The sequence below is a fragment of the Budorcas taxicolor genome, chromosome 13 (genome assembly GCF_023091745.1).
Source record: "Budorcas taxicolor isolate Tak-1 chromosome 13, Takin1.1, whole genome shotgun sequence".
Taxonomy (NCBI): domain Eukaryota; kingdom Metazoa; phylum Chordata; class Mammalia; order Artiodactyla; family Bovidae; genus Budorcas; species Budorcas taxicolor.
The window spans coordinates 75,504,922-75,529,455 of record NC_068922.1 but is presented as its reverse complement, the minus strand read 5'-3'; the positions used below and the strand labels follow the sequence as shown (position 1 = coordinate 75,529,455).

At 46.2% G+C, this 24,534-nt stretch overlaps 1 protein-coding gene across 1 annotated transcript in view; it reads right to left on the bottom strand.

Moving 5' to 3' along the window:
• The window catches only part of EYA2 (EYA transcriptional coactivator and phosphatase 2), a 170,178-nt gene that overhangs the window by 132,018 nt on the left and 13,626 nt on the right, over positions 1 to 24,534 (bottom strand). The window contains exons 3-4 of the mRNA XM_052650803.1: positions 20,617 to 20,759; positions 14,384 to 14,500 (exon numbers count right to left, since the gene is read on the bottom strand). Of these exons, the coding sequence (XP_052506763.1) occupies positions 14,384 to 14,500; positions 20,617 to 20,759 (260 nt within the window). The remainder of the gene's footprint in view (positions 1 to 14,383; positions 14,501 to 20,616; positions 20,760 to 24,534) is intronic.

Genomic DNA, 24,534 nt, shown 5'->3' with positions numbered 1-24,534 from the left:
CTTTTAATTTGCTGCCACCAATTTAAGTTTTGTTTTTTAAATTGGGAAATATCTGAGAAAATTCCAGATCTATTGTTTTTTGTTTTGAAAATTTGAGATAACTGACCCATGCATAAAACAAAAGGAGCTGCCCCCTTATGTAGGGTTGGGCCTCCTCCATTCATTACCCACATCACTTGGGCTGGTGGGCGTGTCTTGGACCAGATGAAGAGATCAGGCTTGGAACAGACAGCTGCGGAGTCTGCCTTGGCCCTACTTCCCGGTGCTTTACTGATGTAATTTTACATGTGTTTTGCCATCATTTGATTATTGTCTGTCTTCCTACTCTGGTCTGTGAGCTCCATGCAGGTAGGGACCTTCTCTGTCTTGCTCGCCTTTGTGCTCTTAGCACCTGGCGCAGAGAAGAGGCTCTATTAATATTTGCTGCAATAATGGTCGTAGGAAGGTGGCAGCCTTGCCCCTCCTTCTCGGTTCCACATTCAGGGGACTTACACCTATGAAGCCCTCAGTAATGGACCTTTGGACATGGGTTTGGGTGGACTCCGGGAGCTGGTGATGGACAGGGAGGCCTGGTGTGCTGCGGTTCATGGGGTCACAAAGAGTCGGACACGACTGAGCGACTGAACTGAACTGAATTGAACTGACTGAATAGACCTTTGCCTTGAAAATATCTCTCACAGTAGGAGGCAAGAGCAGAAGGAGATGAAGCATCTGCAAAGAAGAAATTTTAAAAATGTTCCTTTGCTTTAAAAAAAAATCGTTTATTTCTGTATTTTTGGCTGTGCCGGGTCTCTGTTGTTATGTGTGGGTTTTCTCCAGTTGTAGCACGTGGGTCTCTCCTTGTGGCGGCTTCTCTTGTTGCAGAGCATGGGCTCCGGGGTGAGAGGGCTTCAGTAGTGATGGCTCATGGGCTTAGTTTCTCTGTAGCACGTGGGATCTTTCTGGACCAGGGATTGAACCCATGTCCCATGTATTGGCAGGTGGATTCTTAACCACTGGACTACCAGGGAAGTCCTGTTCCTTTGCTTTTAAATGTCTCAGAAAAATCTACAGCTTAGTTAGATGGGGCTGTCACAACAAAATGCCACAGAGTGGTTTAACCAGCAGAAATTTATTTTTCACAGTTCTGGAAGCTGGAAGTCTGAGATCAGGGTGCTGCCTGATCTGGTTCTGGATGAGAGCTCTCTTCCTGGCTTCAGATGGCCATGGTCTCGCTGTGTCCTCATACGGCCTTTCCTCAGGGTGTAAGACGAGAGAGAAAGAGATCTCTCTCTTCCTCTTCTTGTAAGGACGCCAATCCCATCAAGAGGGCCCCACCCTCAAGACCTAACCTAACCCTAATCACCATCTCCAAATACCATCATGCTGGGGGTTAAGACTTCAACACGTGGATTTCAGGGGGACAAAAGCATTCAGTCCATAATGCCTACTAGTCATCCTCATTCAACTCCAGAAGAAACCAGGTTTAGAGCTGGGTTTTAATCATCTCTTCAGAGTTGTACTGCCTAATATGGCAGCCACTAGCCACATTTATGTTTGATATAATTAATTACAATAAAACAAAGTAGAAATTTCAGCTCCTCATTTGCCTTGGCCACATTTCAGACGGGACCAGGCGTGTCCAGGGTGGTGTGGCCATGGACGTCAGCCACTTCTCAATGCTCAACAGCCACACATGGTTCACTTCAGTTCAGTCGCTCAGTCGTGTCCAACTCTTTGCGACCCCATGGACTTAGTAGCCACCATGTGGGACAGCACAGATAAAGAACGTTTCCATCATCATCACCAAAAGGTCTACAGGCCAATGCTGGCTTTTGTGCACTGTCATTTATCAAAATCCCTGCTGGTCCCCAAACTAACTCTCAATCTCTCCAGCTGTTTTCATCTGTCACCTCCAGCAGCTTCTGGAGCTGAGGGTGACCAAATCAAACTTGCTACACAACCATAGGAAAAGACCATCCATTTAGTTTTGATATGTCCTAAATCCAGAAGACTTCAGCTCAAGCAGGAGGCAGCAAGCCTGCCAACACGCATGAAGGCCTCTAGAAAGCAGCCACCAGGGTGGAGGCGCTGCGTGGCACAAGAGTGCTGACAGGTATCGGAAAACTTCACCCACTTCATCGTGTGCAGAGAGTTGCTGATTCACTCCAGGAAACCTGACCACCAGCCAGGAACCCGAGGAATGCCAAGCCTGGCTCCTGTCTTGACCGACACAGTGAGACCAGGCAGACTCAGACTGCTCAGAACTAGCTGAGCCAGGATGGCTTGAAAGCTGCTGTTGCCAAGCAGAAATAGGGAAATACTTGACTTCACCAGGAGGCCACTGGGCTCCAACTCAGCTATAACCATACCCACAACTCCAGTCTTCTGGAATGTGCCTCGGTGGTGAAATAAATCAGAGATGGGGACCAAGGGAGGTGATAGTTCTGGCTCCCCAGGTCATCACTTGGCTTGGAATTTTCTCCTTCCATTCCTGGTCTCGTAATCTGTGGTTCAATTACGAAAATACAGAACCAGATTGCAAGACAGAGGCATAAACAGCAGCTTTATACATGTGTGTCTGCTTCACAGGTATTTTAAAGAGTGTTCAAATCCATTGCCAATACTGAAGAAGAATGAGAGAAGGAGGAAGCGGAAACCCATTCCAGTATTCTTGCCTGGGAAATCCCATGGACAGAGGAGCCTGGTGGGTTATAGTCCACAGGGTCGCAAAAGAGTCGGACACAACTTAGCGACTAAAAGCCAATAGTTTTGAGGGAATTCCCTGGCAGTCCAGTGGTGAAGACGCCACGCTTCCACTGGAGGGTGCGGGTCTGATCCCTGGTTAGGGAACTCACACGTCACTCAGCCAAGAAAATAAAAAAAAAACAACTTTGTGAACTAAATAAAAATGAAAATATGATAGATCAACATAAACATTATTGACAATATATACCTTTGAGGATTTTCTTGAAAAATGAAAGATCTGGCCTCTCCAGGTTCCCATTCTGGTGCAGCAGCAAGGAGCTGAAGCTGAATAACACCCACCCCTTAACTTTGACGGGTCTGTACTCTCTAACTGCCACGGACCCTACCACTCCCTATAACAGTACCTCTGGCTCATTTCTCTTTTAATTAGAAAAATCATATCCTAGAGCAGCTTAATTCATAGAACTGTAGAATCACTTGAAAAAGAGTATGTGTTTCTGATTTGACATGTTAACCTTGCCTTCCAGTGTACTGCTTGTTTTTCGTCTTGTTTTTTGTGGTTCCAACATGACTTCTGGGGTTCTTTGCCACACCAGAACAAAGACAAAGACAAAAACAGAAAACCACTCAAAGACTGTCAAATTTGTGAGCCTTTTTTTCATCGATGGCGTCTGGATTTCTTAGTCATGACGTCCAACTGTTGTCAAGGTCATAAAAATTTTGATTCATTCTTGCTCTAGAACTTTTAAAACATTTGTTGTTGTTCTAAGTTGTTGTTCAGTCATGTATGACTCTTTGTGACCCCAGGAACTGCAGCCCACCAGGCTTCCATGTCCTTCACCATCTCCCGAAGTTTGCTCAAACTCATGTCCATTGTGTCAATGACACCATCCAGCCTTACCAGTTTATTTAAATGGTAAGCATTTAAAACTTTATTTTGCTGCTCCTCAGGGAGGCATCTACATCACTGAGCAGGGACTGAACCCCGGCTTCCTACACTGGCATAGCGGAGTCTTAGCCACTGGACCACCAGGAACGTTCCTTGTTCTATAACTTTATAGTTTTACTTTTGCCATTAAAATTTTTGATCCACTTGGATTTTTTTCCGGTATATAGTAATAGGGATGGATCGTCACCCTCCACCCCAAGATGGCTAACCAGTTGTTCCAACACCATTCTCTGAATATTCTATCTCCTCCCATGTGCTCAATTTCCTGACATGTTTGGTCTCATTGCGGACTATACGGTCTCCTCTATTACTCAATCAGTCTATTCCAATATCAGAATCACACTATTTTGATTAGTAAAGCTTTACATTTCTTCTTTTTATTGTTAATTTTTGGGGGGCCACATCACACAGCATGTGGGATCTTAATTCCCCAACCAGGATTGAACCCTCACGCCTTGCAGTGGGAGAACGGAATCTTAACCACTGGCCCACCAGGGAAGTCCCTCCAGCTTTATGTTTCAATACTGGTGTGCCTAGTACCTTAGCACTCTGCTTTGGTACAGTTTTTCAAGTCTAACCTCTGAGTTCACAGAAAAGAAAACATAAATCGATCAAAGATCTGAAAGGATGCTTACCCTTGTAAGATACAATTAGAAATCAGTAGCACACTGAGATACTATTTTTTCATGCAAAAACTCCAATAGCAAGATTATACTGGGTTGGCGAAACAGGCACTCTCATAGACTGCTGGTAGGAGTCTAGGATAGGCTCCCTATGGAGGGTAAGGTGGAGATACTTGAAAATTTAAACATGGACTTTCCCTTTGACCCTTCTGGGAACTTGTCTATCAGATATACTTGTAGAAAAACAAAATGATATACATATAGGAGTATATTTATAGCTTACTAGTGGTAATTGCAAAAGACTGGGAATACCCCATAAGGAACTGGTTAAATCATTTACAGCATATCATTCAATGGAATAATAGACATCTGTAGAAAGAATGAGGAAGCGCTTTCTACAGACTGACTGAGAAAGTTCCCCAAGGTATATAGCTAAGTTAAGAAAGCAAAGTACAGACAGTACGCACACTATGTTTCCCAGGAAAACAATATACACAAAGGTTTTGCTATAATCTGAGAGGCCATGGAGTTGTGTAAAATTGTGTGCTAAAATAATGGGGCTTATGGGAAAAAGCAGGATTCAAGCAGATTGCTAAAAAGCCATGCAACTTAGTAACCACAGCATTAATGAAAGCAATAATAATCCCAATAAAAATAATAGCACAGTGAAAAAATAAGTAAGTACTCCCCAGAGAGGTGCCATGTTAAATACAGGACTTCCCCTTAAAAAGCAGGTAAAGGTACCTTGATGGGGGGAGCGGTGAAGGATGACAGAGGTGTCGAATCATGGAGACAAGGGCAAAGTACACAAAGATTGGGGGAAGCGGCAACATAGATTCTTCAAAAACAGAGCACATGGCCAAATTGAGGTCAGAGGAAGAATATGGGTCACTAGAGGCAGAATTATTTCTACAAGGTTTGTTGTCTTTACCTGTGTTAAGTATTTTGCGTTCAACTGCTGTTACCACGTGTGATGGAAAAAAGTGCTGATGAATCAGGGCAGCAGTACCTCCAGTTCTGGCCAAGACCGAGACCCAGGGCCTGGTCTCCCTCTCACAGGAAATGGTTTAAAAACTGGATTGCCAAGACACTGGGCATCAGATAACGAAAGACAATGATGCCTTCGACTAATACACACCACTCTATTTAAAATGGATAACCAATAAGGACCTCCTACTGTAGCAGGGGACTCTGCTCAGTGTTATGTGGCAGCCTGGATGGGAGGGGAGTCTGGGGGAGAATGGCTACACGTATATGTACGGTTGAGTCCCTTTGCTGTCCACCTGACACTATCACAACATTGTTAATCGGCTATACTCCAACAATAAAAAGTTCAAAAAATAAATAAATAGGTCAGTGATTAGAAAGGTAAAAAAACAAAACAAAAACCCAAGGAAAGAAAGACCATAATGCTTGAAAGAAAGGAAACAGGTGGTGATCTGTAAGATTCTCTCCAGCATGGGGAGCATCCAGGGAGGGGGACCCAGGTGGCCCCCAGCGTTCTCTCTGAATTGAGGAGATGGAGCTGCAAGTCCAGGGAGGCCAAGGTGTCTAGACTTTACAGGGCAAGGTACCAGAAAAGAGAGGGCTGCATGGAGAGAGTGCACTGGAGATTTGCCGAGCTCCCCGTGAGGGCTCCCTTGAGCAATGACTAGCATATGCTTGTGAAGAAGTTACTCAAGGCCAGGAGAGAACCACTTGAAATGATCAAAAGGAACAATCCTCAGAGCTCGTAACAGAATTGAGAATAGTTCCTGTTCCCACCAACACGACTGGAAAACCTCTTATTCCTGGGGCATTGAGAGGAATACTCAAGAGAGGCTTGTCTCAGTCCTGGAAAAACCTGTTAGGTAGAGAGAGCCCTAGACCAGATGCTGTTCTGTCCCCCTCAACAAAGCTTGAAGCAAGACTCAAAAGACTCAATCTATTTCCATGTAACAACGGCATCCCAGAGCAAAGCTCAAGAATAGTCACACAAGTAGAAAAATATCCAGCAGTCAACCACGCAAGACTCACAATGTCTGACATCCAATCAAAGCTTATCAAGCAAGCATTCCCTGGTGGTTCAGTGGATAAGACTCTAAGCCCTCAGTGCAGGGGGCCTGGGTTCAAACTAGACCCCATGTGTTGCAACTAAGTGTTTGCAAGGCACAACCAAAGATCCTGCATGCTTCAAACTAGAAGATCTCTCGTGCCACATCTAAGACCCAGCACAGCCAAATAAGTAAAAATAAACATTAAAAGAACTTATCAAGCATGCAAAGAAGCAGGAAAATATAACTTATAATGAGAGAAATCAATGCAAATGTTAAAATGACACAGGTGACAGAATTAGCAGATAAGCACATTAAAACAGTACTGTGTACTGTCCAAGGGGCCAGAGGAAAGCTTGGGAGTGTTAAACAGAGACATGGAAGAAAAAAAAAAGACCCATATAAAACTTTTAGAGATGAAAAATATGTATAAGATGAAAAAGAAATCACTGGAGAGTAATTAACAAGCAAATCAGATACTGCAAAAGAAAAGATTGATTAACTTGAAGACATGGGGAGGATATTTGAATAATACCCCCAAATTTTCCAAATTTGATGAAAACTATAAACTCACAGATCTAAGAAGCTCAATGAACACAAAGCACTAGAATCACAAAGACTACATCAAGGCCCATCAAAATTAAATTGCTTCAAACCAATGATAAGGAGGCAATCTTAAATGAACCAATACACCTTTGGAGTTCCCTGCCATCATTTCCTTGTTTATGAATCACATGTGAGTTGATTCCTGGCAGAGAAATATGCAATGTGATAGACTGCGCTCATGTTTGCTTGTATTTGCAAGAGGAAATTCCGGTTGGGTTCACAAGAACCTAGAACAGGGGCTAAGTACTGGGGATTTAGAAGCTGAGTGGATGTTGGATGAGGGTGGGATAGAGATTTCTGTAGATGTTTAAAGTAGATAAATGCATAACCTGCTTAAAAAATTAATATAAAGGAGTAACTATATCTTTTTTTTTGTTATGATAAAAGGAAATACACTGGGAACTTTCCTGGTGGTCCAGTGGGTGGGAGTCCACCTGCCAGTGCAGGGAACATGGGTTTGATCCCCGGTCCAGGAAGATTCTACATGCCTCAGGGCAATTAAACCCATATATCACAACTACTGAAGCCCGTGTGCCCTAGAGCCTGCGCTCTGCAGCAAGAGAAACCACTGCAATGAGAAGCCTGTGTACTGCAATCCAGAGTAGACCCTGCTTGTTGCAACCAGAGAAAGTCCGAGCGCAGCAATGAAGATTCAGTGCAGTCAAAAATGAAAAGTGAAAGTGAAAGTCTCTCAGTCATGTCTGACTCTTGCAACCCCATGGTCTATAGAGTCCATGGAATTCTCCAGGCCAGAATTCCAGAGTGGGTAGCCGTTCCCTTTGCCGGGGTATCTTCCCAACCCAGGAATCGAACCCAGGTTTCCTGCATTGCAGGTGGATTCTTTACCAGCTGAGATACCAGGGAAGCCCAGTGCAGTCAAAAATAAATTAAAATTTTAAAAAAGGAAATAAATTGGCAGGAGAATTAAGGAATGGTGGCTAATGGGTGTGGAGTTTCTTTTGCAATGATGAAAATATTGTGGGATTAGATAGGGTGATGGTTGCACAACTCTGTGAATACAGTAAAATCACTGAATCTACACTTTAAAAATGGTGAATTTTATGGTGTATTAATTAATCTCATCAAAAAATAAATGAAAATACAGGAAAAAAGGAACACATGCGTGATCACCATGAAAAAAATTTAGAGAAAGAATTTTAACACAGGAAGGGGCCTAATAGCTTCCCAGGTGGTGCTAGTGGTAAAGAACACCCTGACAATGCAGGAGATATAGGAGGCTGGGGTTTGATCTCTGGGTGGGGAAGATCCCCTGGAGGAGGGCATGGCAACCCACTCCAGTATTCTTGCCTGGAGAATCCTATGGACAGAGGAGCCCGGTGGGCTACAGTCCAAAGGGTCACAAAGAGCCGGACACGACTGAAACAGCTGAGCATGGGGACTAATGGGCGTTACAACCAGGGCGTCCCAGTGAGCAGAGAAGATTAGTTTAGGGAAAAGGTCCCTGTTCAAATCTACCTGGGAAAACTGACTACTGAATTCCACTCCTGGAGAGTCACAAGGCACATTAGTCTGCAAAGGCTCTGAAAAGTCCTATGTGTGTGTGTGTGCTTCAGTCGTGTCCGACTCTGTACAACCCCATGGACTGCTTGCTCCTTGGAAGAAAAGCTTTGCCCAACCTGGACAGCATATTAAAAAGCAGAGACATTACTTTACCAACAAAGGTCCATCTAGTCAAAGCTATGGGTTTTCCAGTAGTCATGTATGGATGAGAGAGTTGGACTATAAAGAAAGCTGAGTGCCGAAAAATTGATACTTTTTGTACTGTGGTGTTGGAGAAGACTCTTGAGAGTCCGTTGGACTGCAAGGAGATCCAACCAGGCCATCCTAAAGGAAGTCAGTCCTGAATATTCATTGGAAGGACTGATGCTGAAGCCGAAACTCCAATACTTTGGCCACCTGAGGTGAAGAACCAACTCATGGGAAAAGACCCTGATGCTGGGAAATATTGAAGGCAGGAGGAGAAGGGGAAGACAGAGGATGAGACGGTTGGACGGCATCACCGACACGATGGACATGAGTTTGGGTAAGCTCTGGGAGTTGGTGATGGACAGGGAGGCCTGGTGTGCTGCAGTCCATGGGGTCGCAAGTAGTTGGACACGACTGAGTGACTGAACTGAACTAAACTGCCCGGCTTCTCTGTCAGTGGGATTCTCCAGGCAGGAATACTGGAGTCGGTTGCCATTCCCTTCTCCAGGGGATCTACCACACCCTGGGATCAGACTCGAGTCTCCTAAGTCTGCCTGCATTGGCAGGAGGGTTCTTTGCTACTAGCGGCACCTGGGAAGTCAGCTCAGCTGGTAAAGAATCTGCCTGCACTGCGGGAGACCTGGGTTCAGTTCCTGGGTTGGGAAGATCACCTGGAGAAGGGAACGGCTACCCACTCCAGTATTCTGGCCTGGAGAACTCCAAAGAGTTGGACACGACTGAGCGAAAAGTGCTAACAGTGAAGACATCTAAGTTCACGCTACACACAATTTACCAAGTGTATTTGATGTATTTGACAATGACCTTTCCCAGCTTCTTTATTTTTCAGTGGGTATTTGTGAGTGCCAGAGCTTTGAAACATAGATCATGAGTTCAGTGACTTGTCCAAAGTCACACATCTGGCTGGAGCCAGAGAAGGTGCTAAGTTTCATGAATCCGGTACAAACCAACCTCAGAGGTCTCTGGGTGAAATCATTGGCTTAGACTCTTCCACTGGACTTTTAATTTTCCTATGCATCCCTGGTGACTCAGAGGTTAAAGCGTCTGCCTGCAATGAGGGAGACCTGGGTTCGATCCCTGGGTGGGGAAGTTCCCCCGGAGAAGGAAATGGCAACCCACTCCAGTATTCTTGCCTGGAGAATCCCAAGGACGGAGGAGCCTGGTGGGCTACAGTTCACAAGGTCGCAGAGTCGGACACGACTGAGTGACTTCACTTCACTTCATGCATCCTCAAATCATACATTTCCATGTTGCTCTCGAAAGGCTTATGTTGGGTTCTGAGCTCACTATTAACAATCCCTGTTATTGATGTTATTTAGTCACAAAATCATGTCCGACTCCTGCAATCTCATGGACTGCAGCCCACCGAGGCTTTTCTGTCCATGGGATTTTCCAGGCAAGCATAGTGCGTTGCCATTTCCTCCTCCAGGGGATCTTCCCAACCCAGGGACTGAACCCACATCTCCTGCATTTGCAGGTGGATTCTTTCCCACTGAGCCACCAGGGCAGCCAAACAATCCCTGACTTTGGTAAATAATAGTAAAGAGGAATTCCCCCAGAAGAAGGCTCTCCCACTGTTTGTAAGGCCCACCGCCCCGCCCCCATCCACCATATTTCACCAGCAGGGAATCTGATGCTAATGTGGGTGGCTCAACAATCTCAAATTGGTATTCCTCTTTTCTCTTACCAAAACTACTTCCTAAAAAGGAGAGTTCAGGAAAGAGAAATGAATTTGGGGAAACCATAATACCATCAAATCAGACATTAGGATGAAAATAATATTTAACATTTATAGTGCACTTAGCTTGTGCCTGTGCCGTTCTGAATATCTCACACACATTAACTCATTTAATTATTGCAGCACCCCAAGCGTGGGTACAGTTCATATCCCCATTTTACCGGGAAAGAGACCGAGGTACCAAGAGGTCACAAGGCTCAAAGTCACATGCTGGCGCACAGGGAACAACTGGGAAGTTAGCTCAGCCTGACTTCAGGGTTACTGCCTTTAACTCTCATGTTACAGAAGCAGCGAGAGAAATAATAAAAAGTACACCCGGTCTTGAAGGACTTCATCTGATTGCTCATGGCCGTTCTGTGCAGTCCCTCAATAGCCCCATGGGCTCCCCGCTTGTGCTGTGATGCTGGTCCCACAGGTGAGGAAAGGGATGCCTGGAGAAACCAAGCACCTCACCCAGGTCCCGCCACGGGACACAGCGCTGACTGCAGCCGGGTCTAGGGCTCTTAACCCCTCGGGGGCACAGGTAAGTTCTTACAACACACTCTCAAGATTTTTTGTTTGTTTGTTTTTTTCTTCTTTTTAATCTTTGTGGCCGTTTCCATGAACAGCAGTGTTTTAGCAGGAGAAGCCGAAATGGAACAACAACAAAAAAATCGAACTCATAAGAAATACATTTCAGCTGCGAAAACCCCTGGGTGAACTTAAAAAAGAAAATAAACAGCCACGAAAAGGCTACAGGGGCTGTGAACTTTTCTTTTCTGCGTTTACTGTACATTTGGCAGCGGGGCAATGCTATATTAGCAGATACGGATCTCCAACCAGGGCCGTGGGGGGCAGGGGAAATGGCTCTGCTGAAGTTTCTGGAAGTTTCTGAGATCGGGTAGAAGACCCAGCAGGAGGCATTTTTAATGCTTTCCAATGCTTACCCTACACAAGTCACGCTGCTGCTGTCGTGCCTCAGTTTACCCATCTGTAAATGATGGAGTGGTCCCCACTCAGGGACTTATTTTTACTTCTATAAAATGATGATTTTAAATTCTTAAAGAAAAGGACTCAGCTCAGCTTCTGAATATGGACCAATTTGATTCCAAGTTGGTGCTTTCAGGCCCCAAACTCAGTCTCAGTCTCTCTTGATTCCCTTCTTCTTTCAAAAACCCTACGCTTAACCAACATCTTCCATTCTGAAAGGCACACAGAGTCGTTGGAGAGTTTATTTCTCCTCTGGAACAACTTGAAAAAAAAGTTAATAGGAAGCACATGGGCATAGTGTGTGAGCCTTCTGTGTGTTTGCATTTGAAAAAAAAAATACTTAAGGAGGAATATGTCAGGCTTGCAAAATGCCTGGGCTGTCTCAAGAGCAGTTTATGGCCATTAGCATTAGACTGAAGGCAGTTAATTGGGACAAAGTCCAGCTGGCATCTGGGCCATGAAGACGATAAGAAAATAACCTGGACTATTCGCATGGTCCAGTGGGAGTGGATCAGGAGATGTTTTTCTATTTGTGAGGGCTGATGGGGGTGGGGTCTGGGCCAGGGCTCATCCACGGAGGTTGGTCTTCTAGAAGGATCTATGAGAGTACGGGAGGTGGACTGGTGTTGGGGTTATGTGCCTGGGCTCTGGAGGGGAGCTGCCTGGCTTGAAATCCCACTGCCACAGCCAGGTGACCTTGGGCAAGCCACTTTACCCCGGTGTGCCTCGGTTTTCCCACCTGTAAGATGGGGATACAACAGAACCTACGTCACAGAGCTGCTGGGAAGGTCAAGGGGAATGGTGTATGTGCAGAACGAGGGCAGCATCTGGAGTCTGAAGGAGTCTGGGAAACAGCACTTGAAGGGAACAGCACAGGCTCCGGAACTCTACCCTGAATCCCAGCTCTCATCACTTCCTGGCCCTGTGATGCTTGGGTAAGCCACTTCCTCATGTTCACTGTGTTTAAAGCAGCGCTGATGGAGCCCGCCTCCTGTAACTTCTGTAAGGACCAGAGAAGAAATAACATATTTTCTACATCCCAGTCCAGGGGTGCCTCCTGCTGCTTCACTTTCCAGTCTCATATCCCTTTCTCACTGGTTCCTTTCCATCACTCAGGCCTCCTGACCATCTGGGCCATGTCCATCACCACTCCCTTCATCAAGGCCCATCACAGCACCCTGTTGGTTTGGTTCTTCATGCGATTTAGCACAATCTGTTATGATCGACTTATTTTATTGCTCATTGTTTGGCTCCTTAGAAGCCCTGAGGCAGTCACATACATTTCTATCGGAAAACCTGAAAAAAGAACTGGTTAAGATGGTAAAGATCAATCCAAATATAAGTTCAAGTTCAGGGTCTTCAGCAGCCTTTATGATCAGGATTGTGCTATCATTTAGTCCCCACTTGAAGATGGGTCCCTGCACCTCATCCCCTTCAGTGGGACTCAGAAAAGACCCCCAGGGAGACAGAGGTGCCAACAGAAGCAGAGGAGGCAGGAGGTACCACAGCAAAGAGCAGGCTTTGAGTCAGATTTGGGGCTGGGAATCCACCAGGCCCCCAAGACACTTCTTGCAACCTGTTTCTCACTGCACTTGCAGTAAAACCTAAGCTCCTTGCCCTGATGCTGGGCGGGTCAGGCAATCCCTCTATGACTCAGTTCTGTCTCCTGTAAAATGGGGATAATACTAGAACCAACACTTTGTGGAGTGTCGTGAAGGTGGTATGAGATCATAAGCCGGTTTGCATGGCATGTGGTGAGTGCTGGGTTAACGTTAGCTGATGGCGTCATCAACAAACTCCACTGCAAATCTTTACATGGATGGTCTTCCAACGTCTGGGCATTAATGCTCATCACCTCCTTTCTCTTACATACCCCTAAGATCATTTGCTGTCTCTTCATAATGCTTTTTCCTGAAAGGATGCCCTTAACATCCATTTAAATTGTCTCCTTAATTAAAAAGACAAAGCAGCAAAACTTGCAAAGATTTTTTTCAAAGAAATGTAGCATCATGCAGTAGCCTACCACCTTGCCATTACTCTTTCAATTTTGCACATTACTTTTCAGACTCTTGGTGGTCATTCTTACCAGCTTTCAAGAAGGAAAAAAAGAATACCAGGGTGAGGATGCCCCAGATTACTGCCACCAGCTCTCTACTCCATGTATCAGCTCCGATGCACTCCCCACAGGGCGCCGGAGAAGGGAAGGGGCCTTTGGATGGTGACAGGTGGGATCAGAAGAATGCAGCAGGCCAGTGCCTTAGGGTACCTGGGGTTGGTGGGAGTTACACTGGAGTTCCTTCCCTTTCTAAGGCGGAGCCTGGAACCTCCTCCCTGGAATAACAATGCTTTTACCTGCTGTCCAGTATTCCCAACACCTGTCACTTCTCTGAGTCTACAACGGACTCGCCTGTCCCATCACACTTCAAATCAAAGCCAACGCCTCCCCTCTGCCCTCAAGGCCCTGCATGATTTAGCCCTGCTCTCCCCCAAGACTCTCTCCTCTTATATCTTCCTAATCCTGCTCCAGCCCCACCGGCCCCTATTTTGTGCCCTAAACACATTAAGACACTCCTCCGCCCCACCCCCCTAGAGCTTTGGCACAGGCTGTTCCTTCTGCCGGGCATGCTCTTCCCCCTGGTCTGCGCAGCGCTGGTTCTGCCTCATACTTAGGCCTCTGTCCAACGTCACATCTTCCCAGAGCCTCCCTTGATGACTCTATGAAAGTTACCTCTCCCACCTCTCCAGACCCCTCAGCTATTCATCACTCTCTGTCCCAACACCACGTTTATTGGCTTCATTGCATTCAACCCCTTCTGAAATTAGCCATTTGCTATTTGCTGCCTTGTTTAATTGTCAGTCTCTCCCTCCTGCCCTTGTAATCGCCATGAGGGCAGAAGTTGTTATCTCCTCTGCCCATCACTGCAACTCCACTACTTGAGATAGGTCCTGGCACATAGTAGGTACTCAATAAAGCTGCTGAATAAATGAACGAACGACTGGACACCCAGCAGTGCCTTAGAGACGGCAGGGAGGGGCGCGGCGCTGCACTCACCGTGCATCTGGTAGGTGTACGGGCTCTGTCCAGAGGGTGGGGTGCTGAAGCTGGAGCCGTAGCTGAGGAAGCCACTCTGGCCGGGGGAATGGCTCAAGCTGTCTTCTGTCTTGATGCCTTGGAAGGGGAAAGAGAAGCACCAGGCACACACAATTAGGATGCTTCCTTGTCACCCGCAGAAGAGCTACGGAATTAAGACAGTACGTGGTTTTATCAGCTTCCAAACTGATTGCAAACTGGTGGTCTGTGAGCGGAAGCTACTCTACTTCGGCTCTAACTCAGTCCCACGTGTCCTTCTTGGCCTGTGTATTTTAAAGGAAAACCTGAAGTTGGTTGCTTTTGTTTAAAAATCAGGAGATTTCACCCCCAAAGTCTAGACTTATGGCCTCTCTTGAGCAACAGGATGATCTAGAAACCTCATGACCATGTTCCCACATGACAATACGCTGTCCCCAGAAGCTCCCCAATTTGTGAGTTTCCCAGGTCACCATGGTTCCCGTACTGACTCTGAGACATGGAGGTTGGTTTTTAAGGTGCTATTTTTCACCACAGTTTTTTTTGGGTGTTTTTGTTTGTTTTTACATCCTGGGACATGTTCAAAAGTGAGAAAGGGAAAGGCAGGCTAAGTGGATCTCATCTTTTGCACATGTGGTCAGCTTCCTGCCTGACTCTGAGGGTAATGAGTTTATAGCCCCCTACTCCAAGGACTGGGGTCTTCCCAGGTGGCTCAGTGGTAAAGAATCCATCTGTCAGTGCAGGAGCTGGAGAAGAAATGAGTTCCACCCCTAGGTTGGGAAGATACCCCAGAGGAGGACACAGCAACTCACTCCAGTATTCTTGCCAGGATAATCCCATGGACAGAGGAGCCTGGCAGGCTACAGTCCATGGGGTGGCAAAGAATCGGACACGACTGAGTGACTGAGCATGCATGCCAAGGACTAGCTGCATGCATGACTTAAAAGTCCAGCAGGATTTGGAGTGAAGGTATTAAATGAACCACCTTCCCTCTGTAAAGATGATGCCATTTAATCTTAAGACACACTCTGCCCTCTTCTCATGGAGGGACCTACTTATCCAAAAGCCACAGTTACAAATCTGCCCTCTGCTTTAGCCAAAGTCTGACATGCTTCTCCAAGGCACGGGCACCCATTCCAAGAGCAGCTGGCTGGAGACGGAACTGTCTTGAGGGAGGAAGCTGATCTATCATCAGTAGCCCATATATGGTATTTTTATTGAACACATAATCAATTTTGCTTATCTTTATCTTATAGGTGTAAAACAGTATTTCAATACTATTTAAATTTGCATTTTTAAAAAAGAACACTGTTAGTTCTGGGGATGGTTTTGTAGTTATTATTTCCCTCCTTCTCACCCATTCACCCCCATAAATAAAGAGAATGCTTAATGTGGTAAAAAACAATGGATTCTGACTCAAGTGGTCTGGGCAGGAGCCCAGGACGGTTTGCTTCATTACTTGGTGACCTGAACAGTTTCTCCTCCAACTCCTTCCCTTATGAAATAAGATGCCGATTCCCACTGGCAGGATTGCTGGGAGATGAAAAGAAAGGGAATGAATGAATATCTAAAGCTGTGAATGAGGTACTCACAACAATCCCAAGAAATAGGCAATATGACTTTCCCCATTTTATTTTATTTTGCCAAACTCAGAGGCAGGCATATGGGAACTTAGTTCCTGGACCAGGAATCGAACCTGCACCCCCTGCAGTGCAAGCATGATACCTTAACCACTGAACCACCAGGGAAATTTCTCCCCATTTTAAAGATGTGGAAACTGAGGTTCAGAAAACCAGGCCACTTAATCAGAGTCTTGCAATTAGCAGGTAACTCTGAAGTCTAGGTTTTCTTTGCTTTCTCTTGATGCCTCTCAGTAATGGGTGTGAAGGGATTTTACACGCTAGATGGTGCACGACTTCACTGACAATTATGACAGCAACTTGGCTAACTGTTTGGTGCCGGAGCCTAGCTGTCCCCTGTCTAGGCTTTCAACAGGACTTCCTCAGTTTAATCATTTTTAGCGTTTTTACAATTTAAAGTGAGAGATGTGTGACTTTTTCTTCACTTGAACACTTTGAGGCCACCGAGGGGTTATTAATTGACCTAATTTCATATTGGTGCATGTCAGGGAACAGGGAAGTCTGAGGAGAGGGAAAGAAATGAGGGAACGGCCAGTTGGTGGGCAGTCAGGACACACAACATTGGTTGACTAAATCTGCCGTCGTATGTGGGCCATTTCAGGGAGCCCCCACACAATCCAATAACAACACCAAAGGTCACTGATGACAGACTACCACAACAAATATAGTAATGGTGCGAAAGTCCAAAATATTGCCAATACGTAACACAGAGGGATGAAGTGAGCAGATGTAAAAATGGCCTTGACAGACTAGCTCAAAGCATGGATGCCACAGCCCTTCAATTTGTAAAAAAAAAAACAAAAAAACCCCCACACTATCTGTGAATTGTAAGAGAGCAAAATGCACTCAAACAAGGCATGCCTGTACACCCATTCACTTATGTGTTATCTGTGGCTGTTATCAAAATACAGGGTAGAGTTGAGTAGCTTTGATAGACACCATATGGCTTACAAAGCCAAATATACTTATTATCAGGCTCTTTACAGAAAAAGTTTGCCAACCTCTACTCTACATAAGGCCTTCCCAGGTGGCACACTGGTAAAGAATTCACCTGCCAATGCAGGAGACACAGTTTTGACCCCTGGGTCAGGAAGGATCCCTGGAGAAGGAAACAGCAACCCGCTCCAGTACTCTTGTTTGGAGAATCCCATGGATAGAGAAGCCTGGCGGGCTACAGTCCATGGGGTCGCAAAGAGTTGGACACGCCTGAGCACACATGGCATTCCACATAAAGAAAGGCAGAGCAATGATATTAATAAAGTGAAAGGGACAGTAATCAGCAAACCCAGGGATGAGGGTATTTGACAAGAAAGGGAGATAACCTCCCTTTATTTTTCATGTTGGATGGTCAGCTCACGGTTATTTATAGTGCTACTCTTTTACATATGTCTTAAATGTTGCATAACATTATGTTTGCATAACAAATTGAGAAAAAAGTACTCCACACTCCTGACCTCTTTGCCTCTCGTTTGCTCAACTGTGTTATTATTTCCCTGCAGCTATTTAAACAAAGGTGAATAACGCTATTTGCCAAGGAGCAAGGAGAAAAGTTTCCTAACAAGATTCAACAAGGTTTGTCCAGACAGTGAGCAAACACCGCTTGCTCGGGCACAGGCATGTGTGAAAGGAAAGGGCTTTTCAACCCACCTGTCATTACTCAGTGATGTGTACATACCAGGTGTATGGCAGCCCGGCTGCTACTGTACTGACTGAACGTTTCCCTTGGGCCAGGCCCTGTGAGCTAAGCCCTTAATATAGATCAAGGGCTGACACACTGTGGTCCGAGGACCTACTGTGGCCCACTGTTTGTTAGTGTAAATAAAGTTTTATTAGAACACAGACACACTCATTAGTTTACATATGGTCTGGCTGGTTTCATGCTCCAACGGCAGTGCTGAGTGGCTGTGACAGAGACTGCACGGCCCAGAAAGCTGAAAATACTTAGGAACTGGCCCTTTAAAGAAAAAGGTAGCTGATCCTGGATGTAGAGAATCCTATTTACAGCAACAACAATGGTTAGGAAGCCAAACTTAGTATCACTCCCATTGTATGAAGGAGATGACTCGCCCTGGGTCTTAGGACCAGCAAGGGGGCAGAGGTGGGGTGTGAACCCAGGACATGTGACCTTGCCCCTTATGCTGTATTCTGAGGGCAGAGAGCCTCTGAAAGTAACTGGCACTAAAAAATGACTTTGGACCAAATTAATTTCCACCGGATGCCATGTTTTGTCTGGAAGCAGGGCTAGGGTTCTCTTTTATGCTGAAAAATAATCCGGCTTCATGTGTCTTGACTGTCAGCCAGGCAGGTGACTCACCTGCGATTTTATCACCCGTCTTCTGGCACAAGAGGGACAGAAATTAGAAAAGATGCCCACACCAGTTGGCCGAGGTCCATCACAGGTAATCCCCCAGGATTTCTGGAATGTGTGCTCAGGCAGCAGAGCTCAGCAGTGAGGGGCTTGGACTCCAGAGCCCAGGCTGCTGGGTGTAATTCCGCCTCTACCACCGACCAACTGGGGGACCCTGGGCGAGTTATTTATCCTCTCTGAGCCTCTATTTATTTATCCCTTGAAAGAGGATAATGATCAGACCTTCCTTGGAGAGTTGAGTGGGGGCTTCAAAGAATGAGTGGATACAGAGCCCTGAGGACTGTGGGTGGCAGCATCTCAGTGATACACCATCTCAAAGACACAGCATCTCACTGATGGTGTCTCTGATGGATGCCCGACCCAGTGTCCCGTGACTTGTCACTCCTAATGCCACAACTGCTCTTGAATATGTCTATCTCTGTCTGTCTACTGCCCCCAGCAGGCTTCTACCATCAGTCCACTCCAGGCTTCATCAGTCTTCCAATTTGCCTTCCTGTTTCTCCTCTTGCTTCTCTCCAATCCAATCTCCCCACAGCAGCCAAAGTGATCTTTTTTTTTTAAAGATACATTTATTTATTTTTTGGCTGCGGTGGGTCTCCGTTGCTGCACACAGACTTTCTCCAATGGCGCCGAGCAGGGGCTACTCTTCACCGTCGTATGGGGCTTCTCACTGCAGCGGCTTCTCTTGTTGCAGAGCACAGACTCTAAGCAGGCAGGCTTTGGCAGCTGCGGCGAGTGGGCTCTAGAGTGCTGGCTCAGCAGTTGTGGCGCACGGGCTTAGTTGCTCTGAGGCATGAGGGATCTTGCCGGAACAGGGATTGAACAAGTGTCCCTTGATAGCAAGGTAGATTCTTAATCACTGGACCACCAGGGAAGCCCCAAAGTGATCTTTAAAAACCCCAGACTGCATCAGATAGCCCTATGTTTATAGATCTGCCAATAAGTTCCTGTTTCACTGGAATAAAGTCCTCCCCAGGTGCAAAGACTGCCCACCTCGCCTGTCTCATCTAGGTCCTGTGTTCCAGCCACTGGGCTTCTGGGGTTTGCCAAATCCATCTCCCCAGGATTCCCAGGCATCCTCTGCCTGGACGCCTCTCTTCCCGTGCTTACTAACGGTCGTCTCTCAGTTCTCAGATGAATAAGCTCCTTCTGTAAAAGACCATCCTTGGAGCTGGAACCTAAGTTAAATCTTGCTTGTTCTGTTCCATTTCACGATCTTGTCTTCCTTCCTCCCATGAATCATAATTTGAAATTACTTTAAGCTATGATTTTTAAAAGTTCATTTGTGTTTTCTCCCTCTAGGCCAGGGGTTGCAAGCTTAAAGGTCTTCAGGCAGCTAATTTAAGTGAGTCATGAGGGCTAGGAGAGGACTGTGGCCAACAGAGGCTAACAGGGTCAGTTACCTACTTTTGATGCAAAAATGTGGGCCCAGTGCTGCCCAGTCATCTGTTGTTTGTTTTTTTTTAAAGACATTAGAAATACGTGAAGTGAAGTGAAGTTGCTCAGTCGTGTCCGACTCTTTGAGACCCCGTGGACGGTAGCCCACCAGGCTCCTCCGTCCATGGGATTCTCCAGGCAAGAATAGTGGAGTGGGTTGCCATTTCCTTCTCCAGGGGATCTTCCTGACCCAGGGATCGAACTCCAGTCTCCCGCATTGCAGGCAGACGCTTTAACCTCTGAGCCACCAGGGAAGCCCTTTAGAAATACGTATTACTATGTAAACATTTCCCATTTAAAAACTGGCAATTAATTTTTCAAATGTCAAGTATATTTTATTGGTTAAAAAGTATCCAAGGGCCACCTTATCTCAGTTCTAGATTATCTTGGCAGAACCCAGGCGGAAGTAAAGATAACTCAGAGGAAAACATCTGAAAATAGAGGAGACATTTTCCTCCTGACATCCTCCTAGCACCTGGATCCAGCCATACCTGCTATCAGCTGTGTCCCCAAGCTTACCAGTATGTGAATCATTAAATTTCCATTTTCTCTAAGCCAGCTTGGGTTAAGTTTCTTACCCTTGCAATCAAAAGAGGCCTTGACATAGTCTCTAGAACTTGAACTGTATGGAAAGTGTGTCCTTCTTCTCTATCTCCAATCCAAAATCAGGCTGGCTGCGTGCCTCTTTCTGCATTTACCTGAAGCATTTGGGCAGAATGAAGACCATGATGTTAGGAGTCCCGGGGAAAGCAAGGGCTTGGTCAGGTACTCACTGTAAGAAGGGATTCCATAGGCTTGTGCCGGAGGCGGGTAAGCCGTGTAGGGGGTAGCTTGCTGGATCCCTGCACTGTACTGTGTCTGGCCGTAGGCTGCCATGGCCGAGGGAGGCTGACCGGGGAGGACACGCGGGCAAGGTCTGTGTGGAAGAGAGAAGATTAAATCTCCAAGCCCAACCTAGCACATCCCTTCCCCCTGGTATCACCACTACCACTACTTCCCTTTGGGTATTTTTTTTTTTTTTGGCCTTGCGACTTTTGGGATCTTTGCTCCCTGATCAGGAACTCTGGTCCCAGCAATGAAAGTACTTAGTCCTAGTCTCTGGACCACCATGTACTCTTTCCAGGAAAGAGACAACTTACATGTTCATCAGGTCCTATTTCATTTTCCTTTACTGGGCACCAGGAAAATGACACTTCCTGGGTCCCTTGCAGTCAGATTCAACCACGTGACTGGATTCTGCTCAACACAGCAGTTTAGCCAATAAAACCGTCTCCTCGAGACCTGCTGCCCTCTCTCCTCTTTCAGCAGCAACTGTGGAGGGTGCCAGCTGAGAGGGCAGAGCCAGCAGGGCTGCACCCTGGAACCCCGAGTCAGTCTGTAGAGGAGCGCTGCCTTGGAGAGGTCCATGCGATCCCTGGGCTTTATGTAAGAAACAGACCTTTGTTGTGTTAATCCACTGGGACCAGGGTTTCTTGATTACTACAGTAGAGCCCATTCCGCTGTGACTTTCTACCCTTATTTAGACACATTCCCAAATGATACAGCTTTGACAGGGTTGCCAGTCAACATGCCCTGCTCTAGGCCACGGGGTGGGCACAGGGTGCAAGATTATCCAACCAGATTCTATTCTGGGAACTGAAATCCTGGGCTGAATAATTCATTCCAACAACCACATTCTGAAAAGACTGTTTTTATTCCCTTCCTATTGCTTGGATCTCAGAAGCGGTCCTATTCCGGGTCTTTCTCAAGACCTGATTATTCCAGTTTTGATTTCACTGTGAGCTACTCCAGATTCTCCAAAAACCAAAAAAAAAAAAAAAACAACAACAACAACAACAAAAACAACTCCTTTCGGGCTTACATCAGCTGGGGTCTGGGCTTCCCAGGTGGTGCTAGCGGAAAGAATCTGCCTGCCGATGCAGGAGACGTAAGAGATGCGGGTTCTGTCCCTGGGTCAGGAAGATGCCCTGGAGGAGGAAATGGCAATCCGCCCCAGTATTATTGCCTGGAGACGCCTACGGACAGAGGGGACTGGGTCTTCTGGGTCACAAAGAGTTGGACACACCTGAGCATCTGAACACAGCTGGGGTCTATTTGTCTTACTTGCAACCAAAGAACACAAATGAATTCCTTACTTCAAGATGAATAATCGGTTCCATGAAGGGCTAGGATTTAAAGGGCCACTGAGGGACTTCCCTGGCAGTCTGGTGGTTAAGAATCTGCCTGCAAATGTGGGAGACATGGGTTTGATCTTTGGTCTGGGACGATCCCACATGCTACGGGGCAACAAAGCCCGCGTGCCACAACTACTGAGCCCATGCTTCCTGCGAGAGAAGGCCGCACACCGCAACTAGAGATCAGCCCCTCACTTGCCACAACCAGAGAAAGGCTGTGAGCGGCGAGGAAGACCCAGCGCAACCAAAAATAAATAATACTAGTAAAAAATCCTAAAAAAGTAAATAAAGGGCTGCTGACCTATGACGTCCATAACACAATGATTGCTAGTGACCACTGAGCTCTGACCACAGGCTAGGAATTGTGTCTCACAGGCCTGACGTGGTCTATGTCATATCACATACTGATATCAACTCCCTGGGGTAGAGGCTCTGCTAACTCCCATTTTAGAGAAGAGAAAACTGAGCTCAGAGACCAGAAGTCACGGCTAGACAGCGGGAAATCCAGAATCTGAACTTGAAAGTCTGACTCCTGAGCCCACACTTGTAACCATGGAGCTTTGCTGCTGCTCAGGGACGGGCCTGGGACTGTCTAAATCTTGCAGGCAGCAATAAATAAAGGTTAGCTCATTCTAACCGGATGGGGACAAGACGGTGAGTCTACAGATGCAATTTCTTTGGCCAGTGCAGTCTTTTTCTTAATTTGGAGTCGCCAATATTTTAAAACCAGGAGAGATTCACACATGCACATATGCACTCCTTATTTCCCCCTTCTCTTGCAAAGCAGATGCTTTGGAAAGCCTGGGTCTGCTCTCCTGGGTGCTGTATTCAGCTGGGTTTGAGAACTTCGTCTGACTCTCACATTGTCCTCAACAGTCCTTCCTGTGATTAAAAAACACTGACAATTCTTGGATCTATGAGACGCCAGGCACTGTCCTGATTACTGTATGTGGACTGGCTCATTTAAATATCATAGCAACTGTGACAACCCTTGGAGGCAGTTACTATTCCAAACCCCATTTTACAGATAAGAAAACTGAGGCAGAGAGAATGCATACAGCTGATCCACAATTGGAACCCTGGTTCCAGAGGCCACATCCTTAACCACTCCACTAGGACACCCAGGCCCTTTAAGTCAAAAACCCAGACACTAAAGTTCTGTGCGACTTGACAACTGTATCTAATCATTCTGACCATGAGCTTATCAGTAGATGGTAATGAGATTCCCAGACCAGTATCTGACTCCATTCTGATCACGTTAATAGAGTGAAACCTTCTCATTTCCAGAGTTTCTCCTACATATGAAGCCTAATGGCATGTATGAGACAGATGTAAAAATTCACAGAATTATAAAAAGATGTTCTCAGGCCCCCTTTCTTTTTGACAACTTCTGTGCCAAAGGGTCAGGGAATTTGTTCCAAGATGCATAAGAAAGTTGCTTGTTTTGTAATTTGTCCCAAGATGCATAAGAAAGTCGCTTGAACTGGAGACTCCAGATCCAGTATTGGAAGGTGTTTCATCAGTCAAGACTCCCACCCTATGAGGTGCCTGGAAACACATCCAGAGCATGGGACTTAGCACTGAGCAGAGAATTTTATTTGAAAATGCTCTCAATTTACACCTGTCTGGAAATAGAAGGTGGAAATCCGAGATGATCAATTCCGGCTTCCCATCAAAACTGATGTGAATTTCTTGGAATAAACTGGGGCTCAAATGAAAAGCCAGAGAGAGGACAAGGAAGCTCTCTAACCCCAAGGCCATAAAACAAGTTAGGTAGATTTAATAGACCTCAGTTGCTACTGACAACCCCCAAAACATCTTCTGGAGGGAAAGGAAGGCTGAGAAAGTGTGTTCCTTACAAACAGCTTCTCCGGGGTCGTCTGGGGAAGAGAATATCCAGCTATGGAGGCGGTGAGTATTCAGAGGAGGTCCATGCTGACCGTCCCGCCAAGGCAGCTCCCCAATTGCCCTGGGTAAGCCCTGTCCATCACCAGGCTCCCACCAACCCCTGGACGCAGCTCTGGTGGAACATTTGTACCATTCACCACATTGAGATCTCTGACTTACTGGTCCATTTCCCACTAGACTGGAAGCTCTCTGAGGGTAGGGGCTGTGTCTCATTGATCCTGCAAGTCTCCAGAGCTCCTAGGAGATCTGGTTATCAAGCAGTGTTGGGTGAATATTGGAGCAGGAAGGAGGGAAGAAGGAGGAGAGAGAGATAAGAGAGAGGAAACAAAGGAAGGAAAAACAGGGAGAGATAGAGAAACAAGAGGGAGACAGGAACAGAGAAAATCTTTGTTAGGAAAGGACAGGAAGGAAAGGAAGAAAAGATTGAAAAAAGGAGAAAAAAAACAACAGCCAACACTCTCAGAACAGTCTATTCCAGACCCCATTCTAAGCGTCTTTTATGTGAAATACACATCAGGATTGTCCCCCTTTTCCAGATGGGAAGACTGAGGCCTGGGGAAGTAGAGGTCATTTGTTCAAGGTTGCTCAAGCAGTAAGAGCATCACTGGG